This window comes from Sorex fumeus, unplaced genomic scaffold, assembly GCF_029834395.1.
Source record: "Sorex fumeus unplaced genomic scaffold, SorFum_2.1 ptg000020l, whole genome shotgun sequence".
Taxonomy (NCBI): Eukaryota; Metazoa; Chordata; class Mammalia; order Eulipotyphla; family Soricidae; genus Sorex; species Sorex fumeus.
The window spans coordinates 16,426,162-16,453,024 of NW_026606077.1; the positions used below are offsets into that span (position 1 = coordinate 16,426,162).

Here is a 26,863-nt window from a genome sequence, read left to right on the forward strand (position 1 = left end):
CTGTACTTGTTACAAATAGTGAAACAGCAGACCACAAATTGGTAGCACTTGTGCCAGGGTGTAAGGGAAACTTGCTCACTTCTCACACTGCTTGGACTTGGCTGTGCATAGGAGGGACCGGGCGGGGAGTGGACCACGCAGTGTCCCGTAAACATCCACTGGGCTGTGCTAACAGGCACAGACCCATGTTGGCCTTTTGAGACAATGCAGCGAATATGATTGTGAGGTACCAAAGGAATTTTATTTTTTCAACAAGACTAGTATTTGGGGTTTTATTTTATAAAAGGAAAAATGGAGATTTGTCTCTGTAGAGTGTTTGGGAGTTCACGGAAGTGACTTGCAAAGAGAGCAGAGAGAGGAGTCGGCTGACAGTGGGTTGGGTTTGTGTCTGCCTTGCAGAAACTTAGTTGGGCCACAGAAAGTGGAACCTCAGCTCAAGCATCTGATCGTTTATTTTCCATAGGATTTGATGAATATGAGTTTGAAACATTATGCTTGGTTGTTCTGCCTTCTACTCTGCTTCTTACAGGTTTAATTAATACTTGGCCTCATTAGGTCAGCTCACTCAGGTTTCTCCCTGGTTTAAGGTATTGGTATCTACCTAGTCACCCATCCCACTGTCTCCTATATGAGCTTATGGATACAAATGTAAAACACACACAGACATATGGAGAGAATGTCAGCATTTAACAATTATAAAACTAACTTTCATTGATTGAACATTATGTGCTAAGCACTTTACATGCATCATTGGATTCATTGCTCCCAACAAATTCAAGTCTCAGTAAGAGAGGGAGCAGGGATTAGTATCCAGGATTTGGTGAATATTAGACCACCTTTAAGATTGCTACTGCATCATGCTACTTTTTCCATGTAAATTGGCAGGTAAAAACCAGTTATTATACTACTCTTAGAAAGCTGAGAATTGCCTGTTAATTATCTAGATTGATAGGTGTGTTTGTGTGTGTGTGTGTGTGTGTGTGTGTGTAGTAATGAGAAAAGAGCTTTTAAATTATGGAATGTGAAATTACAGCTTATCACACAGTTGTGTTATTAAGTTGTGCTGCCATTCCCCCATAGAAGCTCCGGCCTTCGGAGCAGTGAGAGCAGGCCTTGCTGTCATGAGCGCGAGGAAGTATTGTAAGGATGTCCAGAAAGATATCACAGTTGTCTGCTTCTGTAAGACATGGAGAGATCTGATATAAGAACTGTTCTTATTTGGGGATGCAAATATGAAAATGAGCTATGGACACACACATACACACACATATTAATCTGTTTGAATTCTTGGTGATTTCTCTCCCCTCAAAATTTTTATAATGTATTTCTTGAAGCTATTCTTTTCTTTTAGCTTGCTTTTTGAATGAAAGGAATCTCATAGAAGCAAATTGGAATTAAGAGCATTTTTGTAGGAAGAAGCATAAGGGCCTCACTGATGTGCCGACATGGCAAATGGACTTTGGTAGTTTTCAAGTCAGGCTTCTTGGTGACCTTCAGACAACTGGTCAGTTTTTCCCTCTGTCCTCTTGCAGCCTCCCATGCTGGAGTGAGCCCGGCTGAATACTACCATCAGATGGCCCTGCTGGCCGGCCAGCGCAGCCCCTACGCAGACCTCATCCCCTCGCCTGCCACTGCGGGCGCTGGGGCCATCCACATGGAGTACCTGCATGCCGTAGAGAGTAAGTGCGGCCTGGGGAGTGGCCGGCCCTGGTCAGGGAGTGGGAAGTCAGAAGGGCTAGAGGGCTGCTCAGGTCACCAGCCAGAACAGGAGCTTTATGGTGGTTCCGAGATTGTCTAGAAATTATCTACAGACTTGGCCATCCCTGGCACCCTGTTTAACTCTCATGGTGACTGGTGAACTGGAAGATGCAGTCTTATGTTATTTGACAGACAAGGGAAAATATTCTGCTCCGATTGGCTTGATAACAAAATCAGGGAGTGCATTTCATTAGAGGGATTTAGTTTACTCAGTCATTCCTTGGTTTCATAGCTTTTGTACTTTTAAGAATTAATTTGTGGGGGGGAGGGGGGGCTATTAGATGTTACTTTGCAGGCAGCTGACCCCAATTCAAGGTCCCTCGAGCATGACCAGAAGTAACACCTGTGCACAGAGCCAGGCGTGAGCCCTGCACACCCACACATGTGGCCCCAAACAAAACAAGGATAAGTAAAAAAGTAAAAAAATCTGTAGGTCTAGAGAGGTAGTACAGAGACTGAGGCAGTTGCCCTTGCATGTGGCTCACCCTGTTTCAATCTCCAGCATCACATATGGTTCCCCTAAGCCCTGCTCTGAGGAATCCTTCAGCTAGGAGTAAGCCCTGAGCACTGACAGATGGGTAATCCACCCCTACCCCCTCATCCCCCACTAAGAAAGTATAAAAGACCTTCACTGATCTGGGGAGTTATTAAAGGGCAGTAGCTATGGATTGGTCCCCAGCACCTGGTAGTTTCATGAGTGCCACTAGGAGTGACTCCTGAGCACTGAGCCAGGAGTAGCCTCAAAACTCTGAAGGGTGTGGCCCCAAAACCAGAAAAAGGTAAAGAACTATTTAGTTTTTTATTGTTTCCTACTGATTTTTCATATTTTTATTAAACATATATCACTAAAATCTTGTACTTAGAAAATTTACAAATTAAAGGAAGGGGAGGAAGAAAACAGAATAATATATTTTATGTTACATAGTTTTGGGTCTTTCAAGATTTAAGCTGATTGGTTTTGGTTACTAAACTAAACATATAATAGATGAGCCTGTGACTGCCACTTTTTAGATCATTCCAGAGTTCTTATGTATTTAGATTCTTCAGGATCCATTTGCCACATACCAGGATTTGACCCAGAACCTTCACTCAAGGAACTGTCCTTTGAACAATGTCCTTTAAGTAGACTATTGCCTTGGGCTTTGTTTTCTCTAGTGACCCCCACAGTGCTTCTGGATTCTTCCCTGGTAGGCGTGGCTTTGCTCAGCTGCCTAGCGGTAACCAGTAGTACCCTGTAGGTATGGAATAGAAGAGTGGCCCCTGGCCACAGGAGTAAGATCAAGGCTAAGTCACATCCTGAAGTGGCAGCTGCTTTCACCAAAATGTGGTTCAGACTGGTTTTCCACACACAAGGTAAAAGGTGTAACTTGCTTCTCTCTGCCTCCTTTATAAAAGAGCTTACATTTCCAAGTCATTCTAATTACATTTCAATTAACAATTGTTAGGAAAAAAAGTTCAGTCTGATTATGCAAATTAGTTATTTAAAAATCTGCAAGTAAAGAATGAAGCACAGAGGAAGCCTTGGAAGGTCAGCCTGCATTTCCTTTTCTGTTTGATGAGAATGTGTTTAGTCAGGCAGTGGCGGTTCTTATCTAAATAAAAGATGAACCTCCTTTTACTTTGTAAAAACTAATTAAAAGAATTTTAATTTGCCCAAGTATATGGTAAATTCATTGTCATTAAGTGGGAATTTAGATGTCCTATCATTCATCATATAAAAAGAAACTCCTTTTTCTTTGTCATAATTTTTTTTTATTAGAGCAGAGAAACAAAACAATTAACCAAAAGCCCAATAAGGGTACCTATATTGGCATAATAAAACACCTGGGCTCAGCTGGCATGGTGGCTAAGGTCATAGAGGCAGACCTCGTTTTAGGCCCATGCTCTCTGTAAGCCCTTTCACTCACCAGCACCTCTGGTACCGACCCTGAGCACCGCTGGGTTTGTGCTCCTCCCCAGAGTAACTTTTAAAAATAAAAATGTCTAGGCTTGTATTTAAAGAGCAAGCAATGTGATTGGTGAAAAACTGGGTGACTTGTCTTTGGGCTGATTTGAAAACTCTCCCCTTGTGTTTTCACAGTTCCCATTAGTGAGGATCCTGTGGGGACACTCTCTCTTCTGGCCCATGGACGCTCTCAGAACACATCCTGTAGGATTTGGGCCAGAGACAGAGTGTGGGGCTCAGGGGCTGGCCCTGGGTGGGCCGCTCTGCACCGCACATGGACCCTCTCAGGTGCCCAGAGTAAGGCTGTACAGTGGTCCATGTTTCAGCAGAGATAACTGAGTCTCAGACCTGAAGGACTGACATGCTTTTTGATTTTTGGAGGTTGGCAAAAACATAAAAAAAGGGTTTGGAAAAACTTAAATAATTGAAGTAACAATGAATGAATTAAACAGAACATAAGAAAAGTGCCAAGAATTTAGGTCCTAGATCTTACAATGGAGAAGAAAGTGACTCAGCATCTCCTGAGGAACAGACCAGGTGCAGGGCTGAGGCAGACGGACTTGGGGCTTGCCCTGCTCACCTGGCTCAGATTCATTTTGAAGCTGCTTTTAAATTATGAACAGTGGGTCCAGGTGAGCACCTGGCTTCCCGTGTGCCATGCAGTGGCATCTTGTTTCCAGCTGCCATGGGATGAGTTTATGTTGCCGTGAGAATAAACAGGTCTATCTTATGGCAATCTTCCTCCTTTAAGAACAGACGCAACCTTAAGGGACACAGAGTGAGTAATGCCTGTTGGAACATTATCATGAAAGGTGGCACTGGAAACGGTACTGATCATGTTGATGACGGCTCCCAGCCTGAGGAGCAAACAGGTGAAGTGTACCAGCTTCCCAGCTCTGTCTCTCTCTATGAGATTTTTATTGTTTGGTATTGATGACCAAACTCAAGGCCTCATACAGGTGATAGACACAGGCTAGTTCCTAGCTGCCCCAGGCTCCTGGGCCCCCAGTGCTGCATAGCAGCTGACGGTCCTCGGTCTCATTAATGGCCTCGGAAAACTGGGGAGATGCTTTAGGGCCAGCTCTGTGGAGACATTCCTCTAACTTCTCACTGTGCCGGCAAGCACTGAGTCTCTATGGAAAGGGGTTATTGAGGAGGGCCAGACAACAGGAAACAATAGTCTGGGTGCTCCACAGAATTGTTTGGAAATCATTTCTTCATAGAGAAGCAGCTGTAATCGAACCAGTCTCTCATAGTGGAAGACATGGACATTTATGTATTAGGTGCCACAATAAAGGTAAGACGCCAAATTGAGTACTGAAAGACATAAACATAGGTTAGGGATGCGATTTTTGTGCTAACATCCCAAATCTGCCCGGTAATGCAGCTTTTCAACAAAATCAACAAAGAAGCTGATTTCAAATGTGCCTAAAAGAAAAATCTGAGTAGGTATTACATTCCTCACTCAAATAGATTTTTCAGTTTTATTTTGTTTTCTTTTCTGGGCTGGAGCGATAGCACAGCGGGTAGGGCATTTGCCTTACAAGCGGCCAACATGGCCGACCTGAGTTCGATTCCTCTGCCCCTCTCAGAGAGCCCGGCAAGCTACCGAGAGTATTCCATATGCCAAACACAGTAACAACAAAGTCTCCAATGGAGACGTTACTGGGCCCGCTCGAGCAAATCGACGATCAACAGGAGAGCAGTTTTTTTTTTGTTTGTTTTCTAGTGCCATACCTGGCCATGCTCAGGGCTTACTACTGACTCTGTGCTTAGGGATCATTTCCAGCCATGCTCAGAGGACCGTGTGGGATGCTCCGGGAGGCACTGCCCTTCCCTGTTCTACTATATCTCTCTGGCTTCATTTTCCAATTTTATACATGATAGTCTAAGTCGGGCTGGAGCGATAGCACAGCGGGTAGGGCGTTCGCCTTACAAGCGGCCAACATGGCCGACCTGAGTTCGATTCCTCCGCCCCTCTCGGAGAGCCCGGCAAGCTACCGAGAGTATTCGATATGCCAGACACAGTAACAACAAAGTCTCCAATGGAGACGTTACTGGGCCCGCTCGAGCAAAATCGACGATCAACGGGAGGGCCTTTACCTTTACCTTAGTCTAAGTCACAGCTTTTATTTTTTATTAATGGTAAGTTATATGTATTTCTAGAATAATCTCTATGGTCTCTTAAGTTCTATATCCTGTTTATTAAATTATCTCAGCATAACATGTTGGAGTATTACATTATGTCAGGTCTGTCTGTCTGATAAAGAAAATAGTCCCACTGAACTTTCTAGAGAACAAGTACTCAGTTTTCTTTTCTATAAAAGAGACCTACTTTCTGCTTCAGTTATCTGTTTGCCCCAAACACCCCCCGCTGCACTTTAGACAGAAACACACAGGACTCTCCATCCCCACTGTGGTATAGGCAGTTTGGGGTCACTGCTCACCAGTCGGGGTTCTCATCTCTCAGAAACTCTGGTGTGAAAATTGAGAAGTGGAAATGTGATCAAGGAAGAGCAGGAGTGGGACAAGAACAGGCACTACAGCTTCTATCTGCAGCTCCCAGAAGTGATCCCTGAACACAGAGCCAGGCAGCCTGGGAGCAGCACTGGGTGTAGCCCAGACACCAAAAAAGGAAAAGAAAAAGAAAAAGCAGGAGTGGTCAGTGGGCTGTATTCATCACTATCTCCCGAAATGCAAATCTAGAATCTATTAATTGATGGCAAATGGAAACTTAGATTTTAACTCTCCTAAAACAAAGAAGGATTATATTAAATTGGCGAGGGTAAGTTTCTGACCTCCTGTTTAGAATTTGCTGCTGGAGTTTTGAAGCAGTTCTGGTGAATGCCTTCTTTCCTGTTAGTCCTGAATAGAGAAATCCAGAAGATGAAAACAAACTCAGTGAATTGCCTTTGAGTATGTGGGGCTCCCAGCCCTCATTACCACTAACTTTAAACTCTGTAAATGAACCCCACACTCTTGTTTTATTACGTTGTGGTATTGGGGTGTTGGGGATTGACAGAGATCTCATACACTGGGGTCAGTCTCTGCATCCCGGCTGCTTCCTTGGCCTCTGGGACTATGCTCTTTCCCTGTGGACGGCTGCCCTGCTCTCCGCTGGGTGTTCAGCATTCCTGGCCTTGACCCACTGGAATCAAGATAAAGGGAAAAGTTTCCAGATGTCTCCACCTGTTCCCTGGGGGAAAATAGGCCTCCCGCTCCCCAGCTGAGAACTATTAATTTAGGAAAATGTTTTTATCAATTGTTTCAGAGAAGCGTTAAGTATTCCGTAGATCAGATAAGTACAGAAAATAAGGGCAAAATGAAGTCGAGTTATTTTGTCTTAGAATACTTTAATTCCTCTTTTCCTTGGGTTCCTTGCCTTGGTGGAGAGGGAGGGGTGTATGCTGTCTCTTCCTTATGGTAAATTAATGATGGGAATATCTAAGCAACCGTCAGATTCATAAATCACTAGAAATGAAAGGGATAGCACATAAAAGTCTCTCCCTTTTGTTTAGCAATTTATCATTTGCCTCCACGTTAATAAACAGAGCTCCCCCGAGGTAAGCCCCTGGAAGATAAATATTTCTCCCTAATTTCCTCAACTGTAGCCAGTAGCTCCGAGGGGGAGGAGCGGGACTCATCACAGAAGCCACTGTCTCTGCCTTTCTGGCAGAGTGAGTGAGGGATACTGAACACGATCCCAGGTAACCGGGTTCTGTTTTGTCACATAACAGGCACCAGATTGCCCAGCCCCCGGCTGGCAGCCAGGCCGAGCCGAAAGCGCACACTATCCATATCACCACTGTCCGACCATAGCTTTGACCTGCAGACCATGATACGGACGTCTCCCAACTCCTTGGTCACGATTCTTAATAATTCCCGTAGCAGCTCTTCAGCAAGTGGCTCCTACGGTCACTTGTCTGCAAGTGCAATCAGGTATGTATTCTGTGGTGTGTGGCGCTTTCCCAATGACCTGTTGGAGTTCCATGGCAGAGCCCGTGCAGAATTGGCTGACTGCGAAGGAGGTGCGGACAGCTCGTGGGTCACTTCGGTACATTCTGGAGCCAACTACGGGTTCAGATTCATGTCTCAAATTTTAGTCACTAGCACTATACAGAAAGTCACTCAGTTGTAATGAAATACACTTCTAAGAGACAGTGATAAAAAAGATTTTGCCTTAGGCAGACGACAGAATCTTTTTATCCAGTTTCCTCTTACTAATTATACTTCTCTAGAGGAAAAATGAACTTGCCACCTAGATCCATGCCTCATATAAGAACAGGAGCAAAAATCGAAGCCCACTCATGTGTCAGTTCTATCTGTTACTGCTTGGAGGAGAATGATGTTAGGGGCAAAGGGACTTTTGAAACAGGGATGTTTTGTTTAATGTAACATAAACGTGGCTGGCATCTGAAGACACAACTTTGCGAGAAGATCTAACAAGATCTTGTGTTTTTTTGTGTTAAGAAATTTTAAGTCCATTTTTTAAAAAAATATTTTAAAGGTCCATTTTGACCTTCCTTCTTTGCTTGTAGTGAAAGCATTTTGACAACTTCTTGGTGAAGTTGTTGCTAGCTGTTTGAAAAGATACAAATATAAACTAAATGCACTCAGTACAGGATGTCTCATGTCATCATTATCAAACTCATGTCTCTGTCAATAAAAAGGGTACAGAGAGAGCCATCCTGCTTACACCTGGAGCACTACCACTGCACTTGTCAACTCATCACTGATTGTATGAACTATGCTAGTTAACAAGTGCTTATTTTCGATACTGAGTTACATAATGGCATTGGCACTGTCCTCCCTTTGTTCATCGGTTTGCTCAAGTGGGCACCAGTAACATTTCCATTGTGAGACTTGTAACTGTTTTTGGCATATCTAATATGTCATGGGTAACTTGCCAGGCTCTGCTATGTGTGCAGGATACTCTCGGTAGCTTGCCAGGCTCTCTGAGAGGGGTGGAAGAACTGAACCTGGGTCGGCTGCATGCAAGGCAAACCTCTTGCTATTGCTCCAGCTGGCAAGTTACATAATATTATAATTAACTAAGCAGCCAGGTTATAAACATTAACCTTCATTTCCCCTGTTTTTTCCCAATAACTGAAAATAATTCATTTTTTAGCAGTTGTTTTGAGCTGTAGTTTTTCTAAACCATGATGATTCATTCATTGCATTATAAAGTGCATATTAAAGTCTATTTTCACTAGCCTTGCTTTGAGTAAGTGAGAACTTGTTAACCGGTGTGTTACTGTGAGTGGACTCTAACTTTGGGTATTAACTGATTGGTCTCAATGTATATATGTATCTCTTTCTATCTTTTCCTTGACACCCCAAGAATCTCGAAGGGAAAAAGTGTTAGTAGTAATTTTTCAAGTGTGAGAGATGGTGAAAGTCACTTTTTTGTTTGTTTATCTATAATGTTCTTATTCATAGTTTAATTCTTTTCTTACTGCATAGCCAGCAGTGATTCTCAGCCAGCAAGTTTGTTTTTAAATGCTATAAATCCCTAAATTGAATTGATGTCATGTTCTGCTGTTTCCTTGTTCTATTTAAATCTTTTTCAAACAATTCAGTGAATGAAGTGTGGAAATATGAAACAAAGTAAGAACTGCTCACACAACAGCAAAGAGTATGTGGAGGGGCTTGAACTATTCCAGGATCAGTCATTGTGTTCACACATTGAGCCTGAGAGTCAGACTAACTTTGCCACCAATCACCAGTGCTGACCTTGCTTGTACTTCAGTTCTCCGATGTTCAGTCTCCACATTTGTAAACTCCACACAAAACACCTGCTCTATGTATTAAACCAGTCTTATTCTGAAGATTAAATACTCAGGGGCTCGGTCAAGTACTACAGCCCCTGGATGGTTTGCAAACCAGGCTGTGCTGCCTCTGTGGTCATCCTGATCTGTCTCTGAGAAAGTGGGCCTCTGTCAGAAACATCACTGTCTATTCCACGTTAATGCAAATTCCTGAAACCATAGAGTGTCATGAACTATCTCACAACTTCCTGAAGTCATTCATTATCCTGTGACTTGACAGGGACTCATCATGTCAAAGACATAGACTAGGGCACCTGATGCTATTCGCACACAGGCATTCTCACAGAATTGTTTGTGAGTATTTGTTTATCCATCTTTTTCTTAGCTTTTCTTTCTTCCTGCTTGCTGCTCACCATCTTGACTGCTTGTAGCACCTAAAGGACTTAGATTAGAGAATGGTGTACCAGTAATTACTGCTGTCTTTCTTTTATTTTCAGCCCAGAATGCCACTTACTGAGGTCATTGAGCCACAGTACTAGATTGTCAATGTCTTGACTTAAAACAATGCAAGAGCTCCAGGACACTGTTTTGTTTGTAGGTCTGGAAGAGGAACTACTGTTGAAGATCGCTCAGCTCCCAGGCAGGCCTGTTGTTGGCTCTTTCGGTCTTTGCTCCTTTCCATTCTGTCTTTCTTGCACAGAGTGGCCTCTCATTTTTGAATATGCATGCACAGCATGTTAGGAGAAGATGCAGCATTGAGGGCACAAGCAGTAATGCAGATAACCCTGGATGACATCGAAAAGTCCTGTGATATCATTAGATTAATTGCATCATTGACAGCACTTGCCAGTTCTTTACCCAAAGAAACATGTTCTAAGTTGTATCTTGTAAAATCTAAAGGCCAACTTGAAGAATAGTTAGCAACTCGTGGTTGACAAGGATAATCTATAAACTAACAGCGAACTCTCCTAACAGCTGAATTGATGAGAGGACTAGTTTAATTGCTGTTTCAACACAGCAGCAGGCTTTGTGTTAGCAAGCCCCTGAAAGGCTATATATGATAGGTCCTCTGCCCCCTGGCTTGAATGGGAGAGCCAGTGGTGGCTTCCATATCAGCTTACTCTGGAATAATGTACAGGGAACCAAGGCCTTATTTATGTTGCAGGAACAGTACCAAAATGAGCTGGGCAGGAAACTTTGAGAAACATGAATATAAACCTGCTGCCAGTGTCCTTCAAACTCTGAATGTATGTTCTAAAATCTATGAGACTACATTTTCTTCTGCCAGTGTCAGTGAAAGTAACTAAAATAGAGTTTCATTTCCTCCCACATGGTCAGTGGTCTTACATTAGTACTCTATTTCATCAATTACTTATTTATTCCCCCAATAGTTAATGGTTACTCCACACGTGCAGTCACAGTGCCAGGTTTGAGAGTGGAGACAGGAGCCTTGCTCTCAGGGAGGAGAAGGAAGCGTCCTTCAGACAGAAAGCTGGGATGGAGTAGAGGAAGGTAGTGGGTGTGCGGAGGCCACAGTAGGGGAGAGGTTTCCCACAGTGATGCAGGTCGGTGAGCTAGAGCATCAGCTAGTTCGTGCACCGTCTCTAGGAGCACTGGTCCCAGAGCAGTGGGAATCCCATAAGCCTACCACTCAGATTTCACGTTTACAGGATGGGAGGTCTGGCACACAGGGCACTTAGCGCTTTGAATCAAAGAATGCAGCTAGAACTTTTGGTTCCGGTTCAGAATTTCTTATTTCTGTTGTCCGGGTCCTGTTCTCCTCACCCCCACCATAGTCCTTATGAATACACAAAGGCAAACACACACATACACAACACACCATGGGGGTAAACTTGGTTAAAATGTCATTAAGAAAACATTGGCCTTAATAGTAGAGATGAGCCTCATTAGATGCATAGAACTCTACCTCAGGAAAGTTGAGCATAAATTCCTCTCCAATAGGTCACAGAAACAAGTCCCCAGCAAATAAAAAGGATAGAAAATGTATCTGCCATATTCTTAGATTATGATGTTCCGAAAGTGAAAATTAATCACCACTAGAAAGTGGGGGAAAGTGAACAGCTCACCATTGAGCACTACTGAACAATGACCACTGAACACTACTCACCATTACTAAACAAGTTACCTACTAGTGGAACAAAGAGGAAACCAAAGAAGAACTCAGGACTACTGAAAATAAATGAGAATTAAGCTACAGGATATCAAAAATATAGGACACAGCAAAAGCTGTTCTAAGAGTAAAGTTTATAGCAGTGAGAGAGTTCAATAGGAAAGCAGAAAAAGCACAGATGGATAACTGTTTACTAGAAGATCAGCAGAAGGAGGAAATAGTGAGTTGTAGAGTGGAAATTAGTGAAGTAGAGACCTCCAGTCTGAAATTACAAATGATCAAAGTAACTGGCTTTTTGAAAACATAAACAAGTTTGGAAAACCCTTAGCTCAACTTGCAATAAAAAATAGAGAAGACTTGGGGCTAGAGTGATGGCACAGTGGGTAAGGCATTTGCCTTGCACATGGCCAACCCTGGTTTGATTCCCAGCATCCCGTTTGGTCTCCTGAGAACTGCCAGGGGTAAACTGGCTCCTAAGTACAGAGCCAGGAGTGACCCCTGTACATTGCCAGATGTGACCTAAAAATAAAAAAAAGAGAACACTTTAATAAACCAGATAGGGAAAGAGAGCAGTTACAAATGATATCACAGAAATAGAAAGGAATATCTGAGATCACTATGAAAAACTTAAATCCATGAAACTGGAAAAACTAGAAGAAATAAAATTTGGGATCCTATTATACCTCCCCAGATGGAAGCAGGAGGAAGCAAAGCATCTGAATACACTAATTACTAACACAGAAGTTTCAAGAGTAATTAAAAAATTTCTTTAAAAAAATGCCCAGGCATATGGCCCCACCAGCAAGTTCTTCAAAACCTTCCTCTGCTGCCCAGGCTCTTCAGGAAACCAAGAAGCCAGAAGCCTTCACCCTGATACTAAAGAAAAAATGACAGACCAGGATACCTAATGAAAATAGATGAAAATATCCTCAAGAAAGCATTATCAAAGCTGAATTCAACAGTACGTTATAAGAATTACATACCATGATTACATGGGATTTATTTAACTCAGTGATGTGAGGATAGTTTAATGTACAATAGTCAATCAATGTGATATACCACATAAATACAAGGAAAGATTAAAAACACATATAATCATATTAACAGAGACAGAATTTTTTTGAAAAGATCCAACACCCACTCATGATAGAAACTCTCAACAAAATGGGAATAAAAGGAACTTGACTCAGTGTAGTAAAAGCCAATTACCACAAAAAATAGTTAACCTCATTTTTATAGTGAAAACTGAAAGCCTTTCCTCTAAGATTAGACAAAAGACACGAATGTCCACTGTCACCACAATTATTCAATAATGCTCTGGAAGTCCTTGCCACAGTAGTTGGAAAAGAAAGATAATAAACAGATACAGTTTGGCACAGAAGAGGGCAGACTATCTCTATTTGCAGACAGTATGATGATATACTTAGAAAACTAAAATCTACCAAAATATTCTCATGAACAATAAACCATTGCAGTAAAATAGACTACTTAATTTGCAGAAAGTTGTGGCATTTCTATGTGCTAAAAATGAAGTAGAATGAACATAGAAGTTCAGATGGTGTTTCTGCTGAGTGTTTCTGGACCCCTAGGATATATTCCCAGAAGTGATATTGCTGGGTCAAATGGGAGCTCACTTTCTAGATTTTTTGAGGAATTTGTATATTCCAAAAAAGCTGGACCAATCAGCATTCCCACCAGCAATGACAGAGGGTCTGTTTCTCCCCACATTCGCCAGCACTGTTTTTAATTCTTCATTTGGATATGTGCCAGTCTCTGTGGTGTGAGATGATATCTCAGTCTTGTTTTGATTTGCGTCTCCTTGATGATTAGTGATGAAGAACATTTTGTCACATGACTTTTGGCCATTTGAATTTTTTCTTTAAGGAAGTTTTTGTTCATTTCATCGCCCCATTTTCTGATTGGGTTGGAGGCTTTTTTCTTGTAGAGTTCAACCAGTGCCTGTCAATATCAAATATCTTTGTTATTAACTAGATATTATATAGTTATTAAATATATATTTAATTAGATAAATACCAAATTAATTAGATATTATTAAATATCTAAGTTAATACAAATATCTTTGATATTAACCCCTTATCAGAAGGCTTTTTGGGTGAGTATCCTTTTCCATTCTGTAGGCTGACTTTGTATCTTGGTCACTGTTTCTCTTGAGGTGCAGAAACTTCTTAGTTTAATGTAGTTTAATGTAGTAGTTTGATGTAGTCCCATTTGTTTACCTTTGCTTCCACTTGTTTGGTCAGTGGTGTTTCATATTTGAAGATGCCTTTAGCTTCAGTATCATGAAGGGTTCTGCTAAAATTTTCTTCCATGTGCTTTCTGGATTCAGGTCTGATGTTGAGGTCTTTAATCCATTTTGATCTGATGTTTGGGCATGGCATTATATAGAGGTCAGAGTTCATTTTTATCCATGTAGCTGTCCATTTTTTTCAGCACCACTTGTTAAAGAAGCTTTCGTTGTTCCACTTCATATTTCTTGGTCCCTTGCCAAAGATTAGGTGGACATATATTTGAGGTTCTGTGTCAGGATATTCAACTCTATTGCATTGGTCTGTGGGTCTGTCTCAATCTGGAAGCAACCTGAGTGCCTGAGAACAGAACACTGGATAAAGAAACTATGGTACATCTACACAATGGAATACTACACAGCTGTTAGGAAAAATGAGGACATGAAATTCTCCTATAAATGGATGGGCTTGGAGAGTATCATGCTGAATGAAATAAGTCATAAGGAGAGGGACAGATACAGAATGACTGCATTTATTTGTGGGATATTACCCAAAAAAGGATAAAACTAGTATCCAAGACCAGGGTAAACGGGCCAGGAGGACTGGTCAGTGGTTGGAAATTACCACAGGGTATTTATGTGTGTGTGGGGGGGGGGATGGGACAGAGAAGGGTCCATTATGACAGCATCCGTTGAAAATGATCACTCTGGACAAGAATTGAGTGTTGAAAGTAGGTAACCTTTTAGTATCTGTATTTCAAATCATAATGCCTGAATTGAGAGAGAGCAAGAGAGAGAGAGAGAGAGAGAGAGAGAGAGAGAGAAGAGGTGCCTACCTTTTACCTCTGAGTCTCCTGAGCGGTATAGACTCCTGCCCCCTTTCTTGTACTTCCTCAAAATTTTGCATCCTCAGGAGATGGAGAAATAGTTCAGCAGGTCTGGCTCTTGCCTTGAACTGGCCAACCAAGGTTCTGTCTTCAGCACCTCATAAGATGGTCTTCATATGATCATGCCTGCCAGGAGTGATCTCTCAGCACAAAGACAGGAATAAGCTCTTAGCACAATCTAGTGGTGCCCAAAAAATACACACAAAAAATGTGCATTCTTGCTTACTGACTTGTTTTCAAGACGCTCCCTGCAGTGCGTGGGGAACTGGAGCTGCTCCCTGTGATATGTGCACCTTAGGCCAGGCTTTGAGGGATTGGCCCAGGACATAGGGCTTTCCTACCCCCAAAGCTGTCCCCAGGAAACTGCTTGGGGGCTCCAGAGTGTCACCCAATGATGATCTGTAAGCCATGTGGTACCACAGCTGTACTAGCTCAGGCTCCTTTATTTTCACTTTAAACAAATAATCTGCATCACTACGATGAACTTTGTTGTCCTTCTGTTATGCAAGGCTGCAGCAAGCCAGTTATATGGTTACCTTCATTTTATCAGCATTGAGTTATCCCCTGCCATGTGTAGAGTTTCTGTAGTGTTTTAAAAACACTTTATAGACTTGTTTTGTGTGCCATCTTAATTAGTTTTCATGTATTTGACTTGTGTAGTAATTAATGCCTTTATTTATAGCAGGATTTTATGTTTAATAAATGATTTTCTACAGTATGAACTTAAAAGTGCCCTCACTTATATTATTATTCCAGGAATTAAGTATAACTTTGATTTACAGATTGATGAGGGATTTTGTGTAAATGTTGACTTGGTGTAAAAAAATTGTATTTGTTGTAAAAGTCAAATACAGTTGATTTCAAAGTTTTATATACTGGTTATAAGATATAAATTTCTAGTTGCACATAATTATTGGACATAACAGGATGCACAGAAAATATTCAGTTAAAACTTCTGAAATAAATAGATAATGTAGTGTGGACATTTTAGACACTAATTTTAGTTATGAAGTACCCTTCATTTTCACTGCACCCATAATTTTAACTTGAAAATAGATGCTAACTTCCCAGTCAGAGGAGTTTGCTATAAGTGATTTGTTTCTGTGCAACACTTAGAAACAAGATCCAGTTTGCTAGATTCGATCATATTTTGCAAGAGTATTCACATAATATTCTTTGATTTTTGATAGGGAATACATGACAATTTTTTTGGTCACACCTGGAAATGAATAGGGGTTTCTCCTGGCTTTGCCCTAAGGAATTACTCCCAGTGCTGCTCGGGAGACCATATAGGATGCTGGGAATCGAACTTGACTTGGCTGCATGCAAGGCAAACACCCTACCCACTGTGCTATCACTCCAGCTCCATGTGACAACTTTTTGTAAAATATTGAGATTTTGAGAATATTTTAAATCTTTGGAAAATAGACAGTGATGTGCAACTCAGTTTTAATTCAGCTGAATATGGAAGGCGTATACTCTACTGCATAGAAGGTGGAATGATTGGTCATGACTTTTAGATGTGCTCAGTTTTCCCCTGATCACTGCCTGCATGAGGGTTTCTTAAGTGTTTTTGAGGGGTGGTTATCTTGATCAGCAACCTCCCCCCACCTCCCACCCGCCTGCCATGCTCTTACTCCTGTGGGGCAAGACTTTCCTTGGAATGTGTCCATTCACATAGAAGTAACACTGAGGCCTGAACTCTTGAACTGGTACTGACCTTAGGTTTCTATCTTCTTTTCTCCATAATTCTTACTTTTGCACCTTTAAGAGATTTCTAAGTCTGTAAAACATTGCCTGGGAAGATCTGAGTCACTAATCATTTTTTTTCTACTAATCTTATTACCTAAATTTATAGAGTAATACTTATAAGATGCAAATACTTATAAGTATTATATATAGTTGGTTTTGGACTGCAGTGGTAATGCTGAGGGGCTATTCCAGCTCTGTGGCCAGGGATAACTCCTGGAAGTGCTCAGAGGACCGTATGGGTTGTAAGGGATCAAACTGGGATGGGCTGAAGTGCTTCCCTTCCTGCACTGTCTCTCTGTTCCTCCAAGTGATATTTTTAGATAGGTCTGTGTTTTTGTGGTTTTCCTGCCTCTCATGTAATCTTCTAGAGAAGAGGTCAGGGCCAGCGGGATGGTTCCAGGTGTGGAGCACATGCTTTGCTTGTGGGGGCCTCGGGACTAGGTCTTCCCCAAGCACAGGTGGGAGTGGTTCTAGGCAGTATGCAAGGATGTCTCCTTAACAGCATCCTGTGTGCCACCGCTCTGAAGACAAAAAAACATATGCAAGCTCTGGAAATAACGTAGAGGCCATGTACAGTGCTGCCTGGAGGACCTGACACACCCTGGAGAGGGGCCACGCAGGATTTGGGGCCAGGGCCTGAGTATGGGGCTCAGGACAGCAGTCAGACTGGGGTAATGCTGGTGTCAACGCTCCATGCCATGGGACTGTCACCCCCACCCCACCCCGATTCTACCTTAAAGCCTACCCAGTCAGTCCTTACTGAGACACTGTGTCTCCGTGGACAGAGCTGAATCTAGACAGCTTTATGTAATCCTGTTTCTAGAAACCTTGACAAAGTGATTCCAGAGGTAAGTGTCATCTTCATTCTCCACGGCTGTGCTGGGGGCAGGGGGGGCAGCCAGGGTCATGGTGGTGCGCATCCGCCTCCTGTCTGGGGCCTGGCACCGCCCAGTCCCAGGACCCTGGTTTTGCAGTGAGACGAGAAGCTCATGCTGGGTGACTCCAGTGGTCTGAGTGTGACGTCTGGCATCCATGAGAAGGTCTGAGTTACAGAGAGAGAAGGGGAGAGTGCCCAGGAGCCAGGATGTAGAACATTCGAAAGCCAGAAGATGCGTGTTGTCCTGGGGCAGGACTTTCCCCTCCCAGCCCCATCATCTGAGAAGTCCTCATGCAGCCCTAGGCATGTAGATACATAAAACCACACACATATCAAACATTTCCTCATGTTTATGCCTGAAGAAATACATTTTAAAACAAGCTTTTGGGGGCTGGAGAGATTGTACCAAGGGTAGGGAGTTTGCCTGGCCCTCAGCTGACCTGGGTTCAATTCTTGGCATCCCATATGGTCCACCAAGCCCACCAGTGGTCCCTGAGCGCAGAGCCAGGGGTAAGCCCTCAGCATAGCTGGCTGTGCCTTTTCCCAAAAAATATAAATCAGCTTAGATGTCTGTCCGCTCTGTTGGCTTGGTGCTCTAGGGTCACTGCTTGTGTGCTCAGGAACCATATGTGGTCCTGGGGGTCAAGCCCCATCACTGCTTGCTAGGCCAGGACGTTCCCACTGTGCTTTCCAACCTTTCGTTCTGTTTATTCTTAGATATCCTGCAGTTAACATGGATCTTAGAGAATGTTCGTTCATGTCCCAGGTTTTACTGGCAGAAAAGGACCTGTCCTCCAAAGAGAGGCGTTCCCCAAAGTTGAGAGTACACGGCCCTTCCTGGGGCTGCCAGGCAGAAACCTGAGCTGAGGACTGCTGTGCTTCTGGCCTTGCTTTCTTCCTCTTGCCTTCATTGTGTTTTATTCTTTATTTCTTGTAGGTGCCGGGGTCTAACCCAGGGCTGCACCCAGCCAGGTGTGTGCTCAGTCACAGACCTGTCTCTTGTGTGTTACCTTTGTCTCTTTAAAACCAGATTGCCTCAAAGGGAAAAAGAAAAGCAAAAATGCTTGCCACAGAGGCAGGCTTGGGGCAGGAGAGAAACTGGGGGCACTAGTGGAGGGAAGTTGACACTGGTGAAGGGAAAGGTGTGAGGTATTGTATGCCTGAAGCCCAATCACAAACAACTTTATATTTCATGGGCATTCAGTAATAAATAAATCTGTATGTGGTTTTTGTTTGTTTTGGCTCACACCCAGGGATGCTCAGGGTTTGCTCCTGACTCGCACTCAGGGATCACTCCTAGCTGGGTTCAGGGGACCATATGGGGTGCTGACTATCAAATCCAGGATGGTTGTGTGCAAGGCAAACCCACTGTATTATCTCTTTGGCTCCATAAATAAATCATTTTAAACATAGAAGTAGGCTCGGGGGTGTGTTCAAGCAGCAGCCTTCTAGGCCTGGGGCCCAGGCCAGGGGGCTTCACACTGTCCAGGCAGTGTGGGGCAGCCAGTGCTCAGTGCTGGAATATGCCAGAGTGACACTGTGGTGCTTGAGGGTCTCCAGACATAGACCTAGTGGTCCTGGGGGGGCTTCCATGGCTGTCCCGAGCTGTGCTCAGGCGTCAGTGATGATGGGGTTCAGACGGCCCATAGAGCGGCTGGGCCTGCACCCTCCCCTGACTGCCTCTCAGCCCCTCCAGGCAGATGTGCCCAAGCTGTCCTGGTGACGCTGATACTCCTGATCTAGGAACTCAGCAAGGGGACTCTGGAGCTAGGTGTGTGTAAGCAGCACCAGCCCTGCAGGCAGCTGTGGGGACCCCTCCCACAGCACTGGGCAACAGCAGGGAGACAGCACAGGAGGAAGTCCCATGTATGCTGCTGACCCTGGCTGCAATGGTACAGGAGCGCCTCGGGGAGGCCACACCTGAGCACTGAGCACCAGCAGGTGTGGCCTCAAAACCAGAAATGGGAACTATGCACTACCTCTGTGTCTGTTAGCCTTGTGAGCGTTAGGACAGTGTCTGCCTGCATAGGGTTTCCGTTCATTGTCTTGACTCTGAATTAGGTCCTCACTTCTTAAGTCTTCCCAAGCCACCTCCCAGAATCAGATATCCCTTAGGGTCACTGATCTTGTGAGATCATGCAGCTTCAGAAAGGTGTGTGGAGGAGGCTAAAGTCTCTGTCTTATTGCAAATATGTGTGCATTGGGGATATATATATATTTATATATATATATATTTTTTTTTTTTAATGAACTGAATAGGGAGTTAGTTGCACAGTAACACACATTCACCAAAAGGAAAAGGGTGGGGGGTGGAATGCACGTTAATTCATTGTGTTTTTTGATGAATGGCTTGTACACTGAAAAATAAATTGGACAAACTGGCATAGAGCTCAGTGAACATGAAATCAGCTATTAGAAGAAAGCTTGCGAACAAATTCTAAGGCAGATATGCATCTTTTGATTAATGCCCTATCAATCATCCACACAGCTACCTTAGCTAAGTCTTGCTGTAATCATTCATGGTTGCTTTCGGAAACACTGGCAGAAACTATAACACTGAAGAAATGGAATATTATTACCGAATTCTCTCTAACTTACTATGAACAATGACTATTTTCACCATGTTTTTAGCTTCCCTTTATTAAAGAAATATAATGAGAATGAAAGGAGTATCCTCCAAGTCTGGTGGAATTCTCCTTAAGTCTTCTCAATGACATTCAGTTTTAATGGGTAAATGCTTGTAATACAAGGTTGTTGGCAGGAACAATAATATTGTAACCCATTGAAGCTACGTTTTATGGATTGTAGTCAAAAAGGCAAAAGAGGAATCCCATTCATGAACAGAGTTTGTCTTCGAAATTAGTGTTTAAAATTGCTGAAAAGGTTGAATTTTGCTAATGAAATTATTATACCCTCAGTTAATGCACTTAATAGCAATAATAATTAACCCACCAGATTGAAAATTTGCATGTATTATACAGATCACAATACAAAAGCTTCCACTGATTCTTTCTGGATATTCAGTGCAGGTTAGGAACAAACTATATGTAATTTTTCACTGGTTATTTTTGAAGAAAGAAATTTCTTGAATATAACTAAAAGTACATTTTTAAGTCATTGGCAAATTTTCAAGAGCACTTCATTCTCTTAAGAGGATTTGGTTCCTAAATTTTTCTGGCAAAAAGAAAAACCTGACACTCTGTAGTTCTAAAACCAAGGTAGTTCTGTGGATTCCTCAGAATTCACAGTAGCCTGGAAGATCCTTTGGCATAATGAAGTGGTGACAGGCATTAGCATGTCTAATGGGCTTTAATAGACATTTAATTCAGTTTAGCTAGAAGAGGGAGCATTGCTCTCCCATTGGAATATAGCTCCATCGAAGCCCATTGATCCCCGATTTCAGCTGGGAGAGGTTAATCCATCAGCTTCTGTAACCAGACGGCACTGATGGACATTCTTTAGGTGGCATTCTGGATGAACTGAGCTTTCCATCTTTACAAACAAATGAGTGATATGACAAGCATGGTGTTCAAAACACATTTAACCAATTGATTTTCTTTCCTCTTGTAATAAGATCTGGAGACATATGAAAGTGCGCAGTGGGAGCTGAGATTAAAGGAATTGCTCCATGCACAGAGCACGCGGAACCAGAGCCAGGAGCAGGACGATAAAGCATGTAGTCACCATTTCCCGTTTCACAGAAAGGTTGTTATTGCAGTAAATAGTCTTCTGAGCGGTGCCTCTGCTCTGGACTCTGCATGTGTGCTCGGATGACATGTTCTGTGTAGCCATATTTCTCTTGGAGCTTTTAAGATTCTGTCGATAACATTTTGATCTGTGATTTCAGCAGACCCAAGGGCTGTGGTTTGGGCCGGTCCTGCCTGGAGGGCGCACGCATAAGCGTGCCTGTGCCTGGGCGCAGTCCTGATGGTCTCTCTTTCCCCTGCAGTCCTGCCCTGAGTTTCACCTACCCGCCCGCGCCTGTGTCTCTCCACATGCACCAGCAGCTCCTGAGCCGCCAGCAGAGCTTAGGCTCCGCCTTCGGACACAGCCCTCCACTGCTGCACCCTGCCCCGACCTTCCCAGCCCAGAGGCCTGTCCCAGGGATTCCTGCGGTTCGGAACCCTGTGCAGGTCAGCTCTGGCCCATCCGAGGCGTCCCAGGTGAGATGCTGCAGGCAGGTCTGGGGCGCGGACGTGCTCAGTTGAGATACTGAGCTCAGGCTCCGGCAGCCCTGGCCTCCCCGCCCGGGTGCTTCTCCACAGACTGTGGCTTCCCTGCCCGGGTGCTTCTCCGCAGCCATCCCCAGCTCCGTGGGGGCCTCCATGGCGCTGCTGCTGAACTCCTAGCGTTCGTATCCCCCGGGGCCCCACCCCGTTCTCAGACCCCACACAGAACACCCATGTCCATTGCCTGTTGGTCCGGCCACATGCACACACCTGTCCTCCCTCCAGCTGTCACTCTGGTTTCAGGCTGGGCCGCGGGTGCCTGGCCACCTCACCCTCACCTCTGGTGGAAAGGGGCCAGGATTCCAGGGTCCTGGACTGGAGGCTGGTGCTCTTTGCCACCTGCATTCCCAGCCCCTCCACTGCTTCTCCAAACCTGGCTGTGCAAACAGATGGCACTGGCTGGAGAGATGGGAAAGTGGGGAGGATGCACGTCTTGCATGCTTCCATGGGGTCTGGTCCCCTGAACCCCACAGGGTCCCCCAAACCCCACCAGGAATGACCCCTGAGCACAGGGCTGGGTGTAAGCAGTGAACACTGCCAGGTGTGCCCCCCGTGCTGCTCTCACAGGAGGACACGAGACTCCTCAATCAGAATTGAGGGGTCCCACCTGACAGACTCAGGAGGGGCTCTGTGGGCCCTTCTCACTGCTGCCCTGCCCCCAACAGCTCTGACACTCCCTTAGGATTCACGCCCCAGCTCTCCCCTTTGCCAGGCCGGGAGGACACAGCAGGACTCCAGGCTCTCTCCCCACTGCCACACACTTCTGAATTCTGCAGCGTGACCCCAGTGCTGGGCACCAAATCAGGCCAGTTTCCTGGTGTCTCGGTCTCAGCAGTGGCCCTGTTCACTCACCAGAGCCTTGTTCTCTCTGTCCCTGCGGATGGTGCCTGCAGAACAAGCCGACAAGTGAGTCGGCAGTGAGCAGCAGTGCAGACCTGACGCACAGCAAGCGGTCCAAGATCAAAGCCGACGAAGACCTGCCCAGCCCAGGACCTCGTGGCCAGCAGGTGAGGTGCCCGACAGCACTCGGTGTCTCTGAGCTCGTCTGCAGGTGCCAGGGTCCTCTTTGTCAGTGCCTCAGCCTCCCCTGTGCAGGGTAGAGCTGTCGGCATCCTGGTGCAGTGCTCTGTCCCCTCTGGCTGGGAGTTGGGCTGCTGCTGCCCAGTCTGTTCTGCCCAGCTGCCTCTGCTCCTTTGACCCAGTGCTCCAAGGGTCAGCTTGCGTCCAGCCTGGCCTCTGTGATCTTCATTCCACTTCCAAGTCTCTGTGAATGACAGGAAAGGAACTCATTAAAGATGGTTCCCTAGATTTAGGGATTGGACAAGAGTTCCCAAAGCCAAAGAATCAAGACCTTGCTACAGCCAGGCTGTTTGGGTGGAAACTTTAAACTGCATTAGTTCTAATTTCCACCTTAGCAATATGAGGTTGGAAGAAATGGATGTAGTGGATTCTGAGTGGGCGCCCTGGGCTCTGAGTGGGTGCACTGGGCTCTCAGAGGGTGTCTTGGACTCTGATTGGGTGGCTTCAGAATTCTGGAAGTCTTTGTATTTCTTTGTTTCCAAGCTTCCTAAAAGCCTAGACATGACGTGCTGCAAGGTTTATGTTCATGGTCTGGGACAGCAGCATTTTCCCAGCAATCAGATACTGAACCCAAAATATGTTTTCCCCGTGGATTCTCTAAGCCCCTCTCCCACTTCCAGCACAGGAAAGACAGAATCGCATCCTAGTAAGCCATTGCTCAACTCCGGGGTGACCCACTAGTGACTGAGAGACTCAGACCGAGAGAAGACCTGTTCCTCTAGACCCGCGATGGGGTGACTGCATAGCTGCTTCTCACCTGGGATGGCACTTCAGGGTTGTTTGTCTTCCTCAGACCTGTCCACGTGACAGCAGCACGTGCCCTGAGTTTCTCATTACTGTTAAGATTGGTTTGTTGTCCTCCATCACAAGTTAAGCATCTCTGAACACACGTGTGTTGGATATCTGGAGTAAAGAAGGGGTACACTAATGATTTCAGTGAGTCACCTGACTCTATTGATAGGTCTGAGTCCTATTTCTATTTTTCTGAAAAATGGCATTAAGACAAAAACGACTTCAGGTTTTGGCTTTCCTTCATGATCTGCCTTCTAATATTGCCTGAATTTGTCCCTTTCTCCCCCTCCCACCATCTAGGAACAGCCCGAAGGAACAACCCTGGTGAAGGAGGAAGGGGACAGAGATGAGAGTAAGCAGGAGCCTGACGTCATCTATGAGACCAACTGCCAGTGGGAGGGCTGCTCACGGGAGTTTGACACACAGGAGCAGCTGGTGCACGTGAGTGAACGGTCCGGGAGCTGGGCTGGACCCACTGCATGACCTTTTCCATGGGATCAGCTTCCGTGACCCTGTGCCGAGTCAAGTTTCTTAGCTAGCAGCATTGCAAACTGGAGAGGGCTTTATGGCTCCCCGAGAATAAAGAAAACGAGCTGCGGTGCTTGACCTGTTCACTCAGCTAAAGCTTAGTGTAAAATTCAATAAAGTCTTCAATAGAGAGTGTAATGACTCTGATCCACTAAGCCAGAAAACACTATTTTGAGTCAGCGACTTTGATGGTTATTGAGTAATAGTAAGCTGGACATGAATTATTATTAAGCTTTTAACCAAGCTTGATTCTCCTTTCCAAGAACCAGAAATGATGGAGGGGGGAGGTAGGTGTGGGAGGCTCCTTTTTCCCATTCTGTCCTCCGTGGCTCTGCCCAGCCGTTAGCCTGTCTGAAGATGGTGGGTGCCGGCAGGTCACCGTTAGCTCAGCTTTCTGACCAAGGGCCAGCCCTAGCAAGGCTAATCGTTTCAGCAGGAAAGTGACATGTATTTCAAAGTGTGCTTAATGAGGACGGCCAGTTACAGCACACCCGGTTCAGAAGCTGTCTGCTAGCTGGCTGTGTGCTGTTCCCGCTGTGCAGGGCCCTCTGCAGCACCTCCCTGATGAGACGTTTCCCTTTGTCGGACTGCACTTCATCCAGCACTGTGCAGGCCAGTGGAGTCTTCCCTGTAAATGGGCCCAGAATAGCTAGATGGAGGCATTTAGATAATCAGGAATGGGAGCTGGAGGCTGTTCTGTGCAGAAGGCTTGGAGTACCATTAAGGTATTCAGGGTGCTTTACTTAGTGTGGCAGTTCCATAAGCTTTCAATACAGTGGAAAATCTGACAAAGAAGATCTTTTTCCCTGCACCCCCCTCCCACCAAGCCCCACTGCACACAGACTCACACAAGCACGCACACACATGCAGTCGCTCTAAGCTCTGTTGGTTATGTTAACTTGTTTTTAGATGATCCACATTTCTCGGAGACCCTCCTCCATTTAAACATGGTGGTGATCAAATCCTTCTATAAAAATTATAGAATTAGAGCATTCCTCCCAAATACTTCAAGTCCACAGGAGTTCTAAACTGTCTCCTGAGTCTTTGCCCAGCCTAGGTAATATAGACCACCACTGCAGGTGCATTCTGGGGTTAAATATCTGGTTGGCCATGTTTTGAGATTCATTATATTCAAAATGTTTGGGGGATTTAGGATGACATCAAGTGAATCTTCCCATTCCTATTTCTTTTGTAATCATGTCTTATAATTTTAGAGGAAGACTCACAGATTTCTCAGCACAGCAAGGCGGTAGAAAGTCAGATGTTTTTAATTAAGGTACATTTCAATGAACCTAATTTGATTCTTTCTCTTTAATTTGATGCAAGTATTATTTTTAAGCCAAGTTCCACTTAATGGTTCTTTATTCTTGCTGGCTGTTTTAATAGTAACCACAGGCATTGTAATACTAAGAGGGAAAAAAGTTTGGAATTTTTCTTTGTGTTCAGGGAATGTCCTCAAAGAGTGGAGTGGATCATGCTAGGAATACTCTTTAGTGAGGAAAAGAATGAACACACAAATTCAGACAATTTGCATTTGTATGAAGAATGAGACCATTGCATTTTTAAAAACAGAATTAATGTATTGTGGTAACATTTTATGTTTTAGGTATAATACTGTATTTAGGTATAATACTGTATAATACTATAAAAATATATATCTAGTAGTGTATAAAACTAAAAATCTAGAGCCACACTTTATCAATACTTACCTGTTTTACCCTCCTCTTTCTTTTAGTAACTAATCTTACAGTCTAAACATTTATTTCAGTTTACTTTCTTTTGTTCTGAATATATCATATTAGATAAAAATCACAGGATATTTGGCTTTCTCTGGCTGGAATATTTTATTAATACCTTAGGTTCATGGGAATGTTGCTGCAAATGGCAGAATTCCATCTTTTTTCAGTAGCTTAGTAGCATTCTCTAGTGTATATATGCCACATCATCTTTACCCAATTGTCTGTTATTGGGTATTTAGGAAGTTTTCTGCTCCTGGAAATTATAAATAATGCTGCAGTAAACATGGAGGTATGTATATTTCTTTAAAGTAGTGTTTTTGGATTTGGGAAATAAATACATTAGAAGGGGGTAACTGTGTTGTGCGGAATTTCAGTTATAAATATTTAGTGGACTCTCCAGTTGCCCCAGTTCAGCCTACATCCTTTGGAGAGTGAAGCTGTCTGGAGATGCTTTCTGTAGATAAGCCATTATAGTTTCAAGGACTTCTGTGATCATGGTTCAGCTGTTACAGATGACGAATGAAAGAGACACTTTATTCTAAATCTACATGTCAAATGAATTGCATTCATTAGAAGACTTGTTTGAGGGAGCATTATGAGGAGTGGGGCAGTAATAACCTTTTTTAGAAATTGCTTAATGTGGGCACGTTAGAAGGGTGGTGAATAGGTATTTATGTATAATTTCTATTTCAAAAGATTTTAGGTGGTGATTATGTTTTAATTGAGAGATCTGAGTCCTGTTAGGGTAAAACTGCTAAAATGGTCAACTAGATCAGTGTTTTTTTTTTCCAGCCTGAGTGTCCCCACTGTATTTTAAAGAGGCTGCATGTAAAAATTGGGTAAATGCTGGGCATGGCACGAGAGTAGGGTGCCAGTCAGTGGGAAAGGAGGAACCATGGGAAGGAAGCCAGGTTAGAAGGGAACCATAGCTGTGAAAAGGCTTTGAAACAAAAAAATTAAACAAATCATGTTGCTTGTTTCATCCAATATTTTTAAAAAATAAGAAATAAAAGAGATAAAAAATTAAGTCCAAATCAGCTGGGATAATATTCATGTCATAATTAGAAAAGAATCCAATATGTCCACTTTCTGATACTAGTTTTAGTCTGAGATAAAGTCTGTGGATAACTTA

At 43.9% G+C, this 26,863-nt stretch overlaps 1 protein-coding gene across 1 annotated transcript in view; it reads left to right on the forward strand.

Annotated features, from left to right (window-relative positions):
• Window positions 1-26,863, forward strand: part of GLI3 (GLI family zinc finger 3) — a 318,421-nt gene that overhangs the window by 212,254 nt on the left and 79,304 nt on the right. The window contains exons 6-10 of the mRNA XM_056113391.1: window positions 1,533-1,679; window positions 7,441-7,642; window positions 21,313-21,526; window positions 22,486-22,599; window positions 23,765-23,905. Coding sequence (XP_055969366.1) covers window positions 1,533-1,679; window positions 7,441-7,642; window positions 21,313-21,526; window positions 22,486-22,599; window positions 23,765-23,905 — 818 coding nt within the window. The remainder of the gene's footprint in view (window positions 1-1,532; window positions 1,680-7,440; window positions 7,643-21,312; window positions 21,527-22,485; window positions 22,600-23,764; window positions 23,906-26,863) is intronic.